The following is a 20,044-nucleotide window of genomic DNA, read 5'->3' as shown; positions in this document are numbered from 1 at the left end:
AAATGAGGGCATTGGAAGCAAAGATAGCAAACTCCCGTTTGGTGTCTTTGAGAAAAATAACAAAAAACTGCTACACTAATGCCAAAGAGAGTCTTTATGCTATAAATGTTATTTTCACTGAACTTAAACTTCATGATCCTAATAAATTAGCTTTAATAAAAACACGAATTCAAAACACTTTCTTAATACTTGTATGCGCGGCCATTTTGAAATTTTTAAATTTCAAGCCTGTCATTGGTCGAATAAAATGGCTAATGGATATTGCTATGTTTGCTGCCAAACTATTTTCAAACCATCAGAAGTATGATTTTAAACTAAATTTGCAACTCAACTCATGATTTTTATAAAAAATAAAGTTGATAAACTACAGAATGACATCATAACTAAAAAAAAAATTTTTTTGGAGGTTACTATCTTTGCTTCCAATGCCCTTAAATATATTAGTTAAGTCAATTATGCCATTTCTCAAAACCTGTAAGTTCTAACAAGAGCTATAGCTCTACGGAACTGAACCATCGAAGCGTTTGATGATGATGATGTACATCAATGCCTCGTGGTGTAATGGTCGGCGCGTTTGCCTACCATGCAAGAGGTCTCGGGTTCGATTCCCGACATGGTTGATATGAAATATTTATTTAAAAGGGTTTTTAACACTAGAATATTTCATAGTCCCTAGACTGGTACCTGAAGCATAAAACTGATCACCATAACTTAATTTAACAAAATTGATCGAGATTTGCTGCAATTGGTGTACCAATCATGTGCCCTATGCACCATTAGGTGCGGAAAGGAATGATGATGAAGATGATTATGTATATCAAAACACGTTAACTATGATAAAATAATTATTATATAATCTGTGATATTAATTGATGTAAAGATTTATTAACTTTCTGAATAAATTATCAAAAATAAAACCTTATTTGTTGCACGCAATTCTTACATTTTATCTAGGAATGAACTAATTTAAATCAGCGTATTTTAACAGAGCTGTAGAACATATTAGAGAAGTGTATACGGATGTCTGGGCATTTACAGGACTTATGACCTTTCATTAGTTGGTTTAAGTGGCCACTTTACACAAATTACAAACAAGGATAGAGAACATTTTAGTGAAGGGAATATGGAAGTCTAGACATTTACTGGGCGTATGACCTTTCATTGGCTGGTTTATAGTGGCTGTCATTTGAACAGGCATATTTTTTTAATTCTTCCATCTTTTGACTTAAGTCCCCTAGGGGGTGAAATCCAGTATTTTGTCTACAATCATTAGGACAAACTCAAAATATTGAAATGTACGATTTTGCCTATATTTGTACATCCAATTTTTTTCATTTCTGTTTATAAAAAAAGAATAATGTGGGTTCTAATCCAAACTGCTTATTTTCTAAAGATGTATCTGCCATCAGTTTGCTCAAAAAAAAGAACGAAAACACGAAAACAATAAAATCTAATGAAATACTTTATTTTGGGCTATAATAATGACTAAAAGTAACCTTATTTGCAGAATCAATAGCTTTAATGCTGCAATTTTACTTATTTTTACTTGTTACTGATGGGAATTGAAAAAAACTTTTTTTCCTTTTTTTTAAGAAACGGTTTTTTTCACAATTGAGGGTATTAGAAGCAAACCTGGAAATTAATTTCCACCAAAAACAGAAAATTAGTTTTTGATGCCAAAATAAACTATACATTTAAACCTACCTACCGAAATACTCGTAATAGCGTAATTCAAAACCGTATCTAAATCTTGCAAAAACAGATTTCAATTATACTACTCGACATTGCAAACTTAGCATTCTCCATTGAGTTGGTGAAGCATCATTGAAAATCTCACAGTTTTTTTTCTAAAGTTTTGATGTAAGTACATCGTTTTATACCGACGGGTCTAGAACCCCTCGATACGTTTATCTACGCATTAAAGGTGTCAAAAATCTTGTTCCACCGTGAAATTTTTCTTTAATTATGATTTATTCAAATTTTTAATCGTTTTGAGGTTGGCACCTTTTCTTAAAAGCCTATTAAAAATATGATAAAGAAATAAGTCAAATTTGAAGTCGAATTATATTCCGACATAACTGTCAGTTTAATAAAAGGAACGCCTAGATGCAAAAAAATGTCGCTTGGTTCTGTCTTATTAATATATAAGAGTATCTAGGCGTTAGAAAGTTACCGCTGTAAAAAATAATTTAGCAATTTTATTTTTCCATCTGTTTTACTATCTTTCTGAGAAAACGTATCGAGAGCCGGCCTTGTAATCGCTCAGTACTACCTCAGTAGATAAATGCTGACGATCGCTAAGCATATTGTTTTGGCGATGGTTAAAAGTCATAATAAAATCATGTTTAAGCGAGCCTTTTTTGCTTAAATTAGGATTTATTGGAGTTTATAATCGCTTTGAAGCGGGCAGTTGCTATCACAGAAGCCCATTAAAAATATAAATGTGAACTATTTTAAATATTAATGACGCAAGGAACGCGGACTTTCGATCATATCGTGGATATACTGGCAAAAAACGTTAACTCGAAAATATGCGCATTTGACTTAATGATGCAGTTTTGTAAAGTTTTTAACGCTCTACAAACTGGAAAAATACACTAATACCCGTATGCAGAGACAAACCTTAAGGTGAGGAAAGTACATTCTATTGTCTTCACCTTCGGGTTATTCTCGGCATTTGAAATTAGAATGTACTTTCCTCACCTTAAGTTTTGTCTCTGCATACGGGTATAAGTCATATTAAATTTCATATATTTGTAGCTTTAAAAATAAATTAATGGTTAAGTCATATACCCGGTATTTTATTTAGGCTGAAAGCTTTAAATAACTTAATATTTACTTAACATAAAATTAAGAAACGAAAAAATTAAAAACATGTTATTAAGTGAGCACTTAACATCCTACTATATTTGAATAAGATATAAAAATGTAAAATTGGAACAAAACATAAATGCTTGTTTTCTCAAAACAGGGATTTGAGAGTTAAAGCTTTTTGCCAGTATACCCACGATATGATGTCGATATGACAAGTAGGTAGAACATATCGAGGCAAGATACAGATAGTACAGAAGATAAGTATACCGTCTCGATACATACAGATAAAGATAGCGTTCATAATCGAGGCACAGGTAGAGGGAGACTGCCCACAAATGAGCCGTACCTGGAGTCAGGCGTGATCATTATCCTCAGGCATAAGGCACGGATTAAAGAGAGATTATTCCATAAATTAAAGAAACCGATTCATCTATCCTTTTCTCGAAGTTGTAGTGCAATTTAAGAATTCGATTGTCAAACACGACGGCATATTTCTGCGTTGCATCACACCTGATGATGAAATTTCATTAAGGAATAGAAGTACGGAAAGCAACCCTCGAATTGAAATGCTATTTTCTTGGCGCTTCAATCAGTCATATTAGTCTTAAGATGCCCGCTAGGGGGTGAAAGCACTAATTGATTAACAAATTACAACATAGATGGAGAATACCTTAAGTAAGGAAATATAGAAGTGTAGGCATTTACAGGGCTTATGACCCGTCATTGGCTGGTTTGAGTGGCCACTTTACACACTGTGTAACATTCACCATTTTGCCTATGTTTGAACTTCCATATTTCTTCAATTCTTCCATATGTTGATTTTATTGAAGTTAAAGAGCTGAAACCTTTATTGTTGTGAAGAGATTCATCTGACTGAATTATTTCACATACTAGGCAACGCCTGAAAACAATTTTCCAATTTTTAAACTTCTTCTTGGACCAGTTGGTTTCATTACAATATTTGAGTTTGTCCAAATGTTCGTAGACAAAAGACTGGATTTCACCCCCTCGGAAGTCATTAAGATTAACAAATTACAACAGGGATGGAGAATACATTAAATAAGTGAATATGGAAGTCTAGGCATTTACAGGGCTTATGACCCGTCATTGGCTGGTTTAAGTGGCCACTTTACTCGGTATTCTCCATCCCTGTTGTAATTTGTTAATCTTAATGACTCCCGAGGGGGTGAAATCCAGTCTTTTGTCTACGAACATTTGGACAAACTTAAATATTGTCCGAATTGATTAAATAAATAAATAGAAAATTATCAAGTATTTTTAATTGATTACTTGTATTTATTTATAAGTAAAACAAAAAATAATAAATTATTGCGAAAACACACGTAAACACTGCTAAGACACGATCAATTGTGTCTTTGATTTGCAAAGTACATTTTTATTATGAAATCTACCGTATCATCATCATCAGCCGTCTTTTGTCCAACGTTGAACATAGGCCTCCCCCTTTAGTCTCCATATTTCCCTATCCTGAGCCAACCGCATCCAACCACTTCCTGCTACTCTTATGTCATCAGACCACCTTGTCTGAGGCCTGCCGACACTTCTTCTACCCGTTCTGGGTCGCCATTCCAGGACTTTTTTGGTCCATCTAGAGTCTGTGATTCTGGCTATATGACCAGCCCAGCACCATTTCTGGTTGGCAGCCCTATGGACCACATCGGTTATCTTTGTTCTCGCTCTAATCCATGTATTGGTTTTCCTGTCTCTCAACGAAATACCCAGCATTCTCCTTTCCATGGCTCTCTGTATCACTGATAATTTGTATAAAAATTTTTTCGTGAACACAAAAGTTTCACAGCCATATGTCAGTACAGGGAGAACACAAGCATCAAAAAGTTTCTTCTTTAAATGATGTAAATACATATATCTACCGTATATATTTCAGCAAATAATTCTTCTAACTAATTCTATAAACCACGATGGAGTAAACATATTATTTGAAGGTTGTGTTAATACAATAAATCTACCTCAAGAGTTAATATATTCTCTGTGCATTATGTCACCTGCAAGTTTGACATTAATTATGCATAATGGATCATGCCGCCCCGTAGAAAAATTAATAAAACAAACGAAACGAAAGATTTGTAGGGGTAATAATTACATTTCGATTACTTTCTTCAGAAAGTATTTAAATAAATTACGTTGGTTAGTACACTTTACAACTACTGTTCACAGCATCACAGCATACAAAATTACCGACTAAGCCCAAAGAAAAATTTTCATAATAATAAAATCCACAAAGATGGATATAATACAATCCACAAATACGGATTTTATTATCCAATGTAAACAATGTGCTCAAAATTGCTTTAAGCGCTGCCCTGATAAGGCTAAAAGTCGTATCAGCTGAATAGCTAAATATCACATACTACGAATACCGATAAAAATATATGAAATGGATTTGGAATAATTAATTGTATTTTCAAAATCAATATGAATAAGTATCGTAAAAAAATGTTTTAGATAAATTTAAAAAAAATAAATGTATAAATAATACTTTGCTAGAAAAACGCGACGTGTTGCGTTGGTTGTTGTGATGTCAAGATTTGTGATAATATTCTAAACAAGTTTCAATGGCCAGGAACAAATAAACATGAATCGTGACGTATTAGGGGCGTGGCCAATGGAATGCCCTTTTTGGCGGGAATTCAAAATTACAAATTTAACAATATTTTTTATGCTACTAATAATTAGAATTTTTTTTACTGGACAGTATTTCATAGACCTTTATTACTTTAAAAATGTTTTAAAAAACGACATATTTTCCTATATAACATTTACAGGAGGTTACTGTTTTATGCTTTCCAGCTCTAATTCCTTTTTTTTATTAAAAGAATAAAGCTTTCGAGAACATCTCATATGAGGCGGCCTCCGTGGTGTAGTGGTCAAGACGCTTGACTCACGCACGGAAGGTTCCGGGTTCGATTCCCGGTGAGAACACAAAAATTAAAATGTGATTTTTCTCAAGCCTGGTTGTTCTGTAATGTAATTCACCACTGTAATTGGGCCTCCTGGCCTGTTGTGGTGCAAAAAAAATGAAAAATGAAAATGAGAGAAGCAGAAATGGCTTGTTGGCTTAGTAAATATGTGAGACTTGAATATCTAGTACAAAGAAAAAACGCAAGATGAAGTGTTTTCATTTACGACTTTTAGGCTTCATCATCATCATTGATTTATTCATTTGTTTATTTTGTTAGGTAAACAAACAGTATGTACACAAATATTGCCAATTTCTTTGTATATTAGTGTAAGAAACTCATGCACACATAAAAAAAATTGCTTACACTTAATAAAATAATTTTAATTATGTTCAATATAATAAATGTAAAAGAAACGAAATGAAAAAATATGTAAATAATAATAATAATAATAAAGTTAAATATCTGCTTCTCTCAAAACTTCTATAATTTTTTACCTAAATTTACATATATTGTCACAAAAAATATCAGCCTCGGTAAATCTATTGTTATCTTCTTCTTCTGCAGCCTTATTCTCTCCACTGCTGGAGAAAAGCCTCTTCCAAACGTCTCCATTCCTTCCTTCGTTTTGTTTTGAGGTTTTTGACATTTAAACACCACGCTTGCCAGACGGGTTGGTGAGTTTGGATTCAGCCGCCCTTAACATAGGGAGCAGACGCTGTTTGTAGCCGCCCATTTGGGGTCAGACGCTACTGCCAGTTTGGTTCACGGGAGGTATTTTATTTCCTCCTATTTTTCTTCCTGTTATCTATTGTTATATTGGTCGCATATTCTAGGTATTGTAGATTGTTTAAAATAGTTTGTTGACGCGTTTTCAGTGTAAAACAGAAGATTTTGTCTTGTCGGTCTAGATGGCACAAGTCTTTCAAGTAGGTTAGGAGAATCAATTTTATTATTTATTAATTTCATCATCATTCCCTTTCCGCACCTAATGGTGCATAGGGCACTGCATTGTTACACCAATCGCAGCGTTTAATTACATGAAGGTAAGATGATCAGTTTTACGCTTCAGGTACCAGTCCAGGGACTATGAAATATTCTAATGTGAAAACGCCCTTTTAAATTAATATTTCATATCATCCATGTCGGGAATCGAACCCGAGAACTCTTGCATGGTAGGCTTACTCTATCTTCTCTGCCTACTACAATTTTTTTTTGCCTCTGATAATTTAACTAAAATATGTTTAAAAATCTTATAATTATAACAATAATTGACGTAGAATCATATAAATTATAGTAATAATATCGCTTATATTTTAACTAACATTCGACCAGCATTTCATACTAATAATTTCATGGGTAAAATCTTATCAAATTAGAGAAAGAAGGATGATTAATCAAATCGTTCTGGAATTTAAAAATCAAATCGTTAAATTTGCCGAAATTTCAATCTTACCAGATACAATAATTCTTCTACTTGTTCAATACATTCATTGTTTACATTTATTATGCAGTCAGTAACCTCACTTCCCCTTTCAAATACCATCACTTTTGACTTACTTTCGTTCATCGTCAATTTGCTCTCCAGGCATACATCATACATTCTAGAGACTATCGGAAGTAAATCCACCTTGATGATTGCTAAAAGAACTGCATCATCAACATACAACAAAAGCTTACTGGAAAATCATCAATTTTACTCGAATACCCAAGGGGGTTGAATCCAGTTCTTGTCTACCAAAATTTGGACCAACTCAAAATATTGCTAATGAACCAACTGGTCCAAGAAAAAGTATAAAAAAAAAAAATGTATTTCGAGGCGTTGCCTAGTATGTAGATTAAATAATTCGGTCAGAATCTCACCCGCATCAATAAAGGTTTCAGCTTTAACTACACAAAGATTAACGGATAGAACAACTGAAGGAGTATGAGAATGGCCACTTAAACTAGCCACAAGCCCTATAAATGCCTAGACTTTCATGTTCCCTTCTATAAAATATTCATCATTTCTGTTGTAATAAATTGATTTTAAGATTTTTTTAAATCAATAATCAATATTCACTTCTGGTAGAACAATAAGGAGAGGTCTCAGAAAAACGTTTGTACGAGGTTTTCCCAGGGAATGAATTATGTTGAACCCAAAACCTGACGACTTTTGCTCAGAGACACCTCTCCTTTATCGCACCGAGAGTTTTTAATATTTTAGAAGAGCGTATTAAGCTCTCAAAGACAAAATCTATTTTCAAAAAAGAGTTTCAGGACTGGATCTTCCTTAGCGGGACGGATTTGAGTGAGAAACTCCTTGATGGTTTTTTTAAATTTTATTTTTTCATGTACTTCAAATGTTTTTTTTGTATTTTGTTTTATATGTTGATGTCCCATGTATTTTTAAATGATGTTTTTGTTATGTATAATATATATGGTGATATCGCACCTTTAGAACGAAAACGACTCATCTAAAAAAAATCAACTTTTTGGGAAATTGCAAAAGAAGAATGTAAATTGTGACGCCTTTATATTCATTCGTTGATTGTTTCGTATTTTTCAAAGTAAGCACCAAATTTTGAGTAATAAAAATAAATTATTATAAGCTTAAACAAGAAATGTATTTAATTAGTCATTATTAGATTGAAAAAAAAAACAAACAAAAGCTCTATAAATAAGATAATGACATATTTTTTATTGGATTAGATCAAGTCACCAAACACATGTTTTTATTTATCCACGATGACATAAACGTAAATAAGGTCTCTTATTATCGATAACTTAAATAGTAAAATGACATTTACTTAAAAAGTCACTAAGATTATCGGTAAGTCATAACGAAACAATCAAAAGCTAAATTGGCATTTTTGATATTTAAAAAATAAAATATATGTTCCATTTGTATCGGAATAAAATCGACTCACTGGCTTTCGGCCACTATGTTTTTCTGCGTTGCGCCCTTCGCACAGCAATGTAAACACAACACTAATTGCGTCGCTTCCGTACTAACACGGAATCTAAATTCTCTGAGTAATAAATAGACCGATGTAACTGTTTTGTCCTATTATCATCCGAATGTTGCGTTTTTTAAATGCAGATAGATGTATAATGTACATTGAAGTCGTTTTATGATCTTAACTCTAGTGTGGCTGTTATATCATACTAGTCGACATGGGACACAAAACTTGATATATATCTCTTATTTTTTTAATGATGAACTCGTATTTTTTAATATTCAAATGGACATTTTAATGCCGGATTAGGAAAATAAAATTTGTAAATCTATGCTGGATATTAATACAAAAATTATTTATCTTTTTTACGCAAAGAATGAATGTCCGCTAATTCAGCAACACATCCTCATAAGAGAGAGCATGAAGTATAAGTCATAACAAGGAAGATAGAGACGCTGTTCTGTGGCGGGTGTCGTGTAAAACAGATTCAATCTTCAGTTGGTTGATGACAGTGATGGGGGACGCACGCGCGTAATATGACCGGCGTATTTATGATTTTTAATTTATTTTATAACAAGACTTAATTGTTTATTTGCAAAAGTATTTATTCCATCTGCCAATCTGTAGCACTAACTATGCACAACACTCTTTCCTCTATTGTTCTTGCTCTAACTGTAATGTTTTTTTTCATCTATTGATATTTTGTACATACCCCTTAATTTATTTAAAAATAAATGAAGACTTATTATTTCTGGCTGCGATACAATCCCACTTACTATTTAATGATGCATACTCCTGAACACTTACTCCCACACTAATACACATAAACACACATCCACATTTACTCTCATACAAATACACATAAACACATCATTTTGTTGTAACACAATTTAATAATATGTATGATTTTTATTTAGAAACTTTGCTGGTCTGTCTTTAAACTGTATATTTTTTTAATGTTTTTACGTCATTGTCGACTGTTTGTTTCTTTAAAATAAATAAATAAAAGGAATTAATAAACAGTATGTCTCCGTAATCTTTTTTATCAAATGTCTGAAGTTTAGAATATTCCGTCTTTTACTATTGGTAACACGATGTTAGATCACCGCGCGCAAAAAGATTATTTACCACAGTCTTTTAAGAGTTAACTCATTTAAGACTTTTTTTGAGTTAAGTCGTTTTCGTCCTAAAGGCGCAATATATTCGTCCCAACTCAACGCAAGACTCTGGTTCCGTGGAGTTGGAATTTGTGTCTCAAATGTTACATAAATAAATTGTGAATAAAATAAATAAATAAAAAATATTAATATTTCGAGTCATATAACGAGAAAAAAATACTTGCAGTTTTTGTGAGGTGGCAAGGTGCAGAGTCATTTTGAAAAATGCACTCAGAAACTTGGGATCAATGCAATTTAATTGAGGGGAATAAAAACATTTACAGTTTCATTGATGAATGCCAAACGTCCCACTTCGTAAAAAGAAAAGCATTCACATATCATTTGTCTGGTAGGAAGTTTCACTATTGCCAAAGACACTTGGGGCTTAATCGTTCCCCAGAGTCATCGAGGAGCTTCCAACTCAAATCCCTCCACCAGGGAACATCCAGCCCTGAACCTCTCTCTTGAAAATGTATTTTGTCCTTGGGAAGTTGCATTGACTGAGGAGTTTCATAATCAGATTAAGTCACCGCCAGATTTCCTAAGAAATTAATAATGGTATTGCAAGGAAAATTATGCATTTTTAACGCCAACTCTTTCGGGCAACGCGACGCAAAGAGAATATTTTAATTTTCTACAATCAGAATTTTATAAATACAGCTTTCGAACATGCACAACCCTGCTAATTTCTATGCTACATGGTGTGTAAAAAGTAAAATTGCCAAACTAAGTCAAAATTTAAAAAAAATATATTTTTATGTATCGTTTTATCGGCGCATGATTTTTTCAAAGATTCATAATTTTGAAATTACTCCGAGAGTGACGTATTAAGTTCTCTTCGGTGAGTTCTGCCAATTGGTGAATTGGTTTCCCATAAACCGGAAATCTAACACAACACAACACTATCATTCGTTGATTCGGATGAACTAGTGACGTCTTTCAAAGTAGTTCGTTTTTATTATTTTTTTAATGCATTTTTATGAATCTTCTCCATACGCTGACAGGCGTCTCACGCTTAGATCAGCTACGTCTACGGCGAAAGGAAAAAATATTATACCTCTACGCAAACAGCGCACGAAATTTAGTGAACGCGCATTTGCGGTCGCAGGCCCTATGGCATGGAATGCTCTCCCAGCAGAGGTGCGAGGCTGTGAAAGTGAAGTGATGTTTCGGAAAAAACTTAAAACCCACTTGTTCTCTAAATCATTTGAATAAATCCGCAGCACGTGACAACAAAATAAATTGTTTTAATGTAATTACAAATTTAAAAGCTTCAATTAAACTAATTTAACAATAGAATCACTATGTAAAGCGCCCTTGGGGTATTTTATTACGAAATGGCGCTATATAAGTTATCCATAATAATAAAAATAATGAGGAAGTTCAGGGTTTTTTTATTTGTTGATAGACTATTAAACTGATAAAATTTTTGTTTAATTTTTACGTACCGTATTTTTAAAGTTTTGTTTTCCTGAAATAACTCCTCGTCAGAGTCTCGCGTTCTCGATCAGTTCAGCCGAAAGAAAGAAAACTGGAAATCTTCTACGACTTTCTTATCATTGGTTGATTTATATAAACTAGTGACGTCATTCAAAGTTTATATTTAAAAAATATTTTTAATGTTTCTAATTATTTTTTTGAAGAAACTTTGCTGTATAATTTAGAGCTCTAATTTTTACCGCGCTTAAAAAATCATCGTTTACATCCCCAGTAGCACTGAACTTCCTCAAATTTTATTTTTTGGACCACAACAGGCCACAAAGGCCCAATTACAGTGGTGAATAACAATTGAATTTATTTTGATAAATTTACGAACAGAGTCCATTTTATTTATTTCAACTTTACAATACGCCCAGGGGGCATTTACAAAAATAATAGAGGTATGTACAAATATGGTAATAATTCAAAAAATAAACAAAAACACATATTTTTTTAAAGACAACATTTAGAAACAAAAAAAGCATACCGCAACTCAAAATCAAAAATAAATACTTTGCGTAGTAAAAAAGAGAAAAATATGTAAATAATGTAATATGTTAGGTATAAAAATATGCATTAAAAAAATATTAACAACAGTTGGTATATAAAGTGAATAGGAAAAATTAAAAGTTTTTCTGGGTTATTATGCCGTGTGTCCTTCGTACTTTTTACCGACGTTTCGGATCGCGTTACAGCGTCCATCATTAGGGTTAATGTTATTTGTGTATGAATATGTGTTACGTTAGGTACTTAGAATTTGTAGCGTGTCGTAGTCGTTTATGTGTGACGTTATGTATTTGGGTTTTTTACCGTGTCGTAGTCGTTTAGATTAATGTGTACCATTATGTACTTAGGATCTATATTGTATCACAAATCTGTGTTACATCGCAGTATTTATGCGATTTCTTTATGATTGGGTACCAGGATGTTTTTAATCGCATCCCATCATCTCTGTTTATTTTTTTTTATTTTTTTTTTATTTGAAAATTTATTTATAAAACCTTACGGATTATTACATTCATTTTACATAGAATAATGTATACATTTTTCAATCATACTCTGTTGTTCAAAATAATATTTTTTACGTCTTTTGAAAAATTTGTCTGAGTCTTTTGTTTAGTTTTGTCTGGTAGTTTATTGTATAATTTCAGTCCCTGGTTCTTTAGTCTTGATTGTCCTTGTCTTGTTTTAGAAAGTTGTATGTGGTATTTGTCTGATATTCTCGTATTATGTCCATGTTGGCTACAATTTTTTATAAGTTTTAGTTCTTCGTCTACAATTACATTATTGGCTAATTTATGGATAAATTTTAATGATTCTAGTTGAAAGAGTTCAGTTATATTTAATTGCTTAGTTTGTTTAAAAAGTTCTCTAGTTGCAGTTAAATAGGAAGGTCATATACTAACTTTAATATTTTATTTTGTTGTCTTTGTAGTCAGTTTATGTCATTTTGATATCCTGCTCCCCATAGTAGTTGTATGTTGTCGGGATGTTTGTAAATCTCAATCGCTTCTTTTACTAGTCGAGTTTGGTGGTTCTTTGGCCTCCCTAAGATTATCGGCTCAAAGGAAAACTTATGCCCCGTTTCTATGTGGTACTCGGCCAAGGCCGATTTTTCGGGGTAGCCGAGCCTGCGTGCACTCGTGTGCTCCTTTACTCTCGTTGTAATCTTTCTGGCTGTCTGCCCGATGTATACATTAGAACAGTTTTTACAATCCAGTTTGTAAAAGCCGTCGGTTTCGAGAGGATCCCGGTCCTTTGCTGATTTAAGAAAATCTCTTATTTTTGCCGACGTGCCGAAAACAGTTTTGATCTGGTGTTTTTTAAGGATTTTGGAAATTCTATCCGTAATATTCTTTACATATGGCAAACAAGCTATCCCTTTATAATTATCGTTATTGCTGTCATACGTATTGTTTGTGTTTGATATAGAAGCTATTCTAGCCAAAATTTCTTTCTTTTTGTATCTGTTTCCTTCCAGCGCGTTTGTTAATGTATTCAATTCAGTTTCTAAGCTTGTTTCTTCACAAATACGAGTCGCCCTTCTGGCAAGTGTATTTATGAGACCCAGTTTTTGGGACGGATGAGAGAGGATGGTGAGAGGTAGCACGAAGATACCGATTAGTATGAGTCGGCTTTTTATACACTTTATGGCCCAGGCTCCCGTCTTGTTTTCTCATAATTTCGACATCAAGGAATGGAAGGACCCGTTTTTCTTCTTTTTCCATTGTAAACTGTATAGAAGGATGCAGGCTATTCAGGTATTCTAGGAACACTTTAAGTTTATCTGATCCATGATCCCATATCACCAAAACATCATCGACGTAACGCCGCCAGACTTTGGGGACGAAGGGAACAGTATCCAAAGCGGTAATTTCAAAGCAATCCATGAAAAAATTCGCTATTACGGGCGAAAGTGGATTACCCATAGCTACTCCTTCTATCTGTTTATAAATTTCCTTTTCAAAAGAGAAATATCCATTTGTCAAACAATATTCAAATAAGGCACACATGTCCTTATCAAAAATCTCTCTTAAAAGGGCCATTGAATCAGTTATTGGGACATTAGTAAACAATAATACTACATCGAAACTGACAAGGATGTCTCCTTCTGAGACATTAATTATTTTATTATGCTTACAAATAAGGTGAATCCTTTATAAAGGACGACGTCTTTCCTGTGTGCACTTGTTTTTACAAGCTAGATATTGTGATAGCTTATATGTCAGCGCGCCTATCGCGCTTACTATTGGCCTCAGCGGAGTGTCTTCTTTATGCACTTTAGGTAATCCGTAGAGCGCCGGGGTTTTGGAGGCTTGCATAAAAAATTTCCAATGGTCCTCCTTAGGAATGCTTGATTGTTTTACCAATTCTCTCATTTTCCTGTCGATTTTATCTGTTGGATTCTTCTTTAATTTTTCATAGGTGTCACTTTTCAATAAATCATGTATTTTATTCGAGTATGCTTGTTTGAAGTTAAGTCCTTTGCTGAGTACCGATATTGCGTTTTTGTTAAGAATTTGACTAGATTAATTCACCACCACTTTATCAGAGTCCAGTTTGGTTACATTTTTAATTTTCTTATTTTCCATTTCTTGGAATTTCTTTTTTTGCACGTTTTCGGTTGACAAGTTGCTTCTCGCTGACTGGCAGTATGTTATTTCATCAATATTCTTAAAATGTTCGTATGAAAGTGTAGCTCCAAGTCGCAGATGTAATTCATACAGGCTTTTCGACATTTTGTCTAATTCAAAGCGGGTGTTGTTTATTCTCTCTCTGAGGAGAGCCGCTTCGGCCCGTGCAAATACTCTTTCGGCCTTAGAAGAGTGAATATGTCTGCGTATTTTGATGTGTGTAGGTGTAACAGACTGTCCTCTGCACTTTTGCACCAATTAGTGCAAAAAGGTGCACAATCAAAATGTAACATATATAAATAAACAAATTCATACAACAATAATGTTTTGAGTATGTCCAAATGTTTTTAGACAGGCTGGATATCCTCCCCGGGGAGTCATGTAGATCTAAATTTGCTGTAATGGAGAGGGAAAATATTTCAGAAAAGGGAAAATGGAAATCTAGCTATTTACGGGACTTTTGATCTGTCATTGGGTGGTTCAAGTAACCACTTTACTCACTAGTGTAAGATTCACCATTCTGCCTATGTTTAAACATCCACATTTCCTAAACTCTTCCACCTGTTGATTTATGTGAAGTAAAAACTTAAAGCATGAGTTAGTGTGTAAAATGGCCACTAAAACCAGCTAATGATAGGTCATAAGTTCTGTCAATGCCTAGACGTCTATGTTCCCTTGTCGAAAATGTTTTCCTAATCTGTTTTGATCTTGATAACTTCTTAGGGAGTGAAATCCAGCCTTGTCTACAATCATTGGAAACTCTTCTTGTCTTAGTGCCCTGTCAGGTATTCCCAATGTTGGCAATCACTCTGGCGAAAGTCTCTCTGTCCTGTGCTGTCCAAAAAATCTGCTCCACAGCCCTGAAGCCAGTTCAGTCTCGTATATTACGCAGCTGGAACATCTGTCTTCTTCCAGCCTCTCGGTGACCCTCAATCTTGCCCTTCAAAATTAAATGAAGCAAAAGGTACTTTTCTCCACGCATTATATACCCTACTTACGAACTATTATGGTGGTCAAGAGTTCTTTGCTTGTTAGAACAAGCGACTCGACTTAAAACTTCTGAGTTCGTTGTCAGGTCTGTCCAAGATATCTTAAGCATTCTGCCATGCAACCACATCTCAAAAGCCTCCAGCCTGTTCATAGTGTTCACCTTCAGAGTTCAAGTCTCACAGCCATACAACAATACAGACCACATATAACACTTTACCAATCTTTGCCTTATTTTTAAGTTAAGATTATCATTGCAGAAAAGGGATTTCATTTTGTTAAAAGCAGCTCTTGCTCTCTCAATTCTGCATTTAATTTCTACATCGAGATCGAGGATCTCTGTTAGAATGCTGCCGAGGTACTTACACTTGTCCACTTTTTCAATGTCACTACCCTTTATTTGAGAGAAAATGCTTAGTAATCAAGTCGGCCAAATGTCATCCATTTTGTTTCCATCAACAAGGCCAACACAAAGGTACAACAGGTTTTTAGACAATTTCGTCATAATTTCCTTTCCGCGCCTCACGGTGCATAGGGCACTGCATTGGTGCATCAATCACAGCGTAACTTGATTATTTTTTGTTACATAAAAGGTAAGATGATAAGTCTTATGCTTTAGGGACTATGAGATATTCTGTGAAAAATCATTTTTTTAAATAAATATTCATTTCACGTCTACCATGGCGGGAATCGAACCCGAGACCTCTTACATGGTAGGCAGACGCGCTTATTTTATAAAAGTTATTTTACCTTCCAATTTTTACAAACAATATGGCACATTTTAACCCTCTAGCAAGAATATTCTATAACAAAATAGAAAAAAATAGTTAACATTGACATATATCATGATAAAGAAAATGATTTTAAAAAAAATACTATGTTTCTTAAATCAAATGCCTAATCTTTATTTTTGTGTATGTAAATTAATTTTAGTTTATTTTATTACATCTTATACTTATGTTCTTATTTTTCTTTTCTTTAAAAAAAAAGTTTCTTTTGTTTAACTCAATTTCATTTCTTTATTATCATCGTCGTTCCCTTTCCGCACCTAATGGTGCATAGGGCACTGCATTAGTGCACCAATCGCAGCGTATCTTGATCATTTTTGTTACATGAAGGTAAAATAATCAGTCTTACGCTCCAGGTACCAGTCCAGGGACTATGAAATATTCTAGTGTGAAAACACCCTTTTAAATAAATATTTCACATCAACCATGTCGGGAATCGAACCCGAGACCTCTTGCATGGCAGGCTAACGCGCTGACCATTACACCACGAGGCCGACAAATTATTTCTTTAACTCAGTCTTTTTTCTTATCTTTCACTTAGTCTTTATTGTTACTTAAATTTATTTAATTAAGCTACACACTTATTTTATATAATTTATGAAAGATGGTGGAGTTCTATAATTGAGAATATGTATAAAGAATGTTAGCAATGCTTACTTAAAAATTGTATGTATTTTATGTATCCTTGTTGAACTTCCAAATAAATAAATAAAAATTTTAAAAATACGATTTAGCGTTTAAAATACTTCACAGTCATCCTGTAGACGGTAAGCGTTAGCACATTTTTTAATATTTTACTACCTTCTTAATGCTTAACTCGAGGCGAAATCTTTTATTTTCCTATTAGAATCTGACCAAATCACACAAATAGTTTTATTTTGGTTTTAAAATGAACAAGCCTGGAACATTGGCAAATAATTTCGATGAAGAAGAAACGGAGGAAGATCGGAATCTAGCTGTGGACTTTGACGATGGATTTAAATCCATCGACAACACTTTTCGATTAGCTGGAATGCGAGGTCTTCATATCGGCCATATCTCATTTCGGCAGAGGTACGAAAATAATATAATATAATATTTATTTATTTATGTATTCATTCAAAATTACAAAATTAAATATTTATGAACTTATTAAGGCTTTTTAGGCTATGCCCTTGTCAAGCCACAATAAATAACAATAAAAATACATAGTAAAATTAAATAGATCAAATTATAATGACATAGAATAACAATCTAGAAAAAAAGGTAAATGTAATAAATAATCAAATTCCAAAGAATACAATGCAAAAAAGATAATCAGAAATAATTTTTACAATATAAATTATACAAATTACGAATCACACATTATCAAATATAATATAATCATACATTCGAATCATGAGGACAATGGGGAAGTTTAGTGCTACGGGAATTAGATAAAAAAAATATTTCCTACACTCGGTGACAATTAGAGTATTTAACTGTACTGCGAAGTTTCTCGAAAATGTATGAAAAAATTATAAAAATGAACTACTTTGAAACCTAACAGGTTCTCGTGAATCTTTATACATATAATAAATTCTTCTGTACGAGTGATGTCATTGAACATCTTCTTTTTTTTAATATAGAGTCTTAATTCAATCAAATATACACATTATTACATATTAATACATTATTCAGAAAACAAAGTATTAAAATATATTTTGTCCCGATAAACTATTCAATAATAGTTTGTCATCGGGTGCTAAGACATTAGTTTTAATTGATAATCAAATAAAAAGAGTACAGACATAATACTCTACACGTATAAAATAATGAACATTTATAATTTTGTTTTGATGCTTTGAAAAATATTATCAAGAAAAAAAAACTCAACAAAACCAGATAAAAATAGTTTAAAGAAAATGTTTTTTTTAAAGTAAAAAATAGAGTAAAATAATACAATTAAAATTAAAGAATAGCAATTTACTTGAATATATTTTAAAAATAGGGAAAAAACACATCTATAAATAGTGTGTGCTCATAAATGTTATCAAAACGAGATAAAAAATAAAACAAAGTAAATCGAAAATTTTAATTCATATCTACATAAAAAATATAAATAATAAGAAAATTAAAAGTACCTATTAAAAGTATATAGGAATGTTCTGTCTACTAACCACTTTAAACGGCATAAATGATTCACGTACGGTTTTCAGCGAAATGTAGATCTTAGTCTGAAACACTTTATAAATGATCCTTAAGACAAAAATAATTTAATTTAATTTACCCTCATACAATTTTGAATTTTCTATCGTTACCTCTGTTTTGTATAAATACATTGAATTTCTTAAAAAAAGATACCAGTCTCGAAGATGTCGCGAAAGCGATGAAACCGGTCACTGGATATTCCAAATTTGTGGATTAATTTTTTATTTTCTAAAATCTTCCATCAAGAATTTTCACCTACAAACTTTACTGTTACTAATGGCGTTTAATAATTTGATCCGGCCCTTGACTCGGAGACAGAATGATAATTTGGCCCTAGACCTAAGAAAGGTTGCTCATGCCTGCCGTAAATCGGAAGAACTGACAGAGAAGAACCTTTGACGTCACACGCGGAGTTATTTCAGAAATATTTATATTTCAGAGATATTTAAAAATAAAAAATTTAAAAAATTTACTTAGTTTAACAGTCTATTAAAAACAAAAAATATATAAGAAAGACACTGAACTTCCTTATTGAGACAAATTTGGATATATATTTTGCCGATTTGCGATATATTGAAACCATTGTATGAATTCTACGATGTGTTTTGTTTTTATGAGAAAAACATAATTAAAGGCCAGTCTTTATGAACAGTTTGGAGAAAGGAGTGAGCACTTTCATTGTTTATATATAAACAAACTAAATAAATGTTTTGTTACAGAATATTGTACGTAATTGGGTACTGTAACACGATCCCTCTCATTTGTGGTGAAATGGTCAACCTAGTTCTCTTCTTCGTCAGCGATGAAGATAGGTTCCTATTAACCTCCGACATGCTGCCTTGCCTCATAACGTGCTGCTTCGGCCTCTACAAATCCATGATCCTTCTGACGCGGAATGCCGAAGTCCTCCAGTTAGTCGAAGACCTGAGAGAAATGTGGCCAGCTAACAAAAACAGTCGCATCCGTAAGATAATTAAAGACAACATGGTCCATACGAAGATCTTTTGTCTTTTCTACATGAATGTCACTATTGTAATGGTTTTAATTTACAATACGTTGCCGATAATTGTCATTGTTTATAATCTCGTTATGAAGCATTTGGGACACAGTGCTGAGTGGAATGACAATATAAGTCAACCGTATCAAGTGTGGTACCCCTACGACTTTGGAGCATCTGTAGCGGTTTTTATTCCAACTTATATTTCGCAATGCTATGGCGGTAAGCAATATTTTTTAAAACGCTTTTATTTCAATAATGTTTTGTTTGTCTGAATGTTTGTTATTTGCGCCGGATCGTTCCCCTGGCGTTCTGGGGAATTTTTCAAGACATGTGTAGCCGTTTTGTAATATGGCTAGCCATCGACGTTTATACTCCAGACAGAGCTGAGAGAAAATATGTGCAGCTTTTAGCCATTAAGATATAATATATAGAGATGACACTCCATACAAATCCGAGCTAAAAAGCGGCAGAGGGAGCAAGTGACGTCACGTCATATCACGTCGACTTTGGCAAGCAAAACACGTAGTAATATCAATGTCAATTTCTCAATACTTACTTTACAACCTACTTACTTTGTCTAAATTTCCTCTTGACAGCAAATATACGTTCACAAGCAAAAACATTGGAAGGACACTGCC

The 20,044-nt window shown here is 33.2% G+C and overlaps 1 protein-coding gene across 1 annotated transcript in view; it reads left to right on the top strand.

Annotated features, from left to right (window-relative positions):
* Positions 1 to 20,044, top strand: part of LOC148280116 (odorant receptor 4-like) — a 37,713-nt gene that overhangs the window by 11,577 nt on the left and 6,092 nt on the right. Inside the window, exons 2-3 of the mRNA XM_088228915.1 lie at positions 17,085 to 17,290; positions 19,126 to 19,625. Coding sequence (XP_088085041.1) covers positions 17,127 to 17,290; positions 19,126 to 19,625 — 664 coding nt within the window. The 5' untranslated portion in view covers positions 17,085 to 17,126. The remainder of the gene's footprint in view (positions 1 to 17,084; positions 17,291 to 19,125; positions 19,626 to 20,044) is intronic.

This window comes from Micrasema longulum, unplaced genomic scaffold (genome assembly GCF_059751315.1).
Source record: "Micrasema longulum isolate JH-2025_06_02 unplaced genomic scaffold, ASM5975131v1 h1tg000614l, whole genome shotgun sequence".
In the NCBI taxonomy this organism is placed as follows: domain Eukaryota; kingdom Metazoa; phylum Arthropoda; class Insecta; order Trichoptera; family Brachycentridae; genus Micrasema; species Micrasema longulum.
Note: the sequence above shows the minus strand (reverse complement) of the source record. Positions and strands in the feature narration are given on the sequence as shown.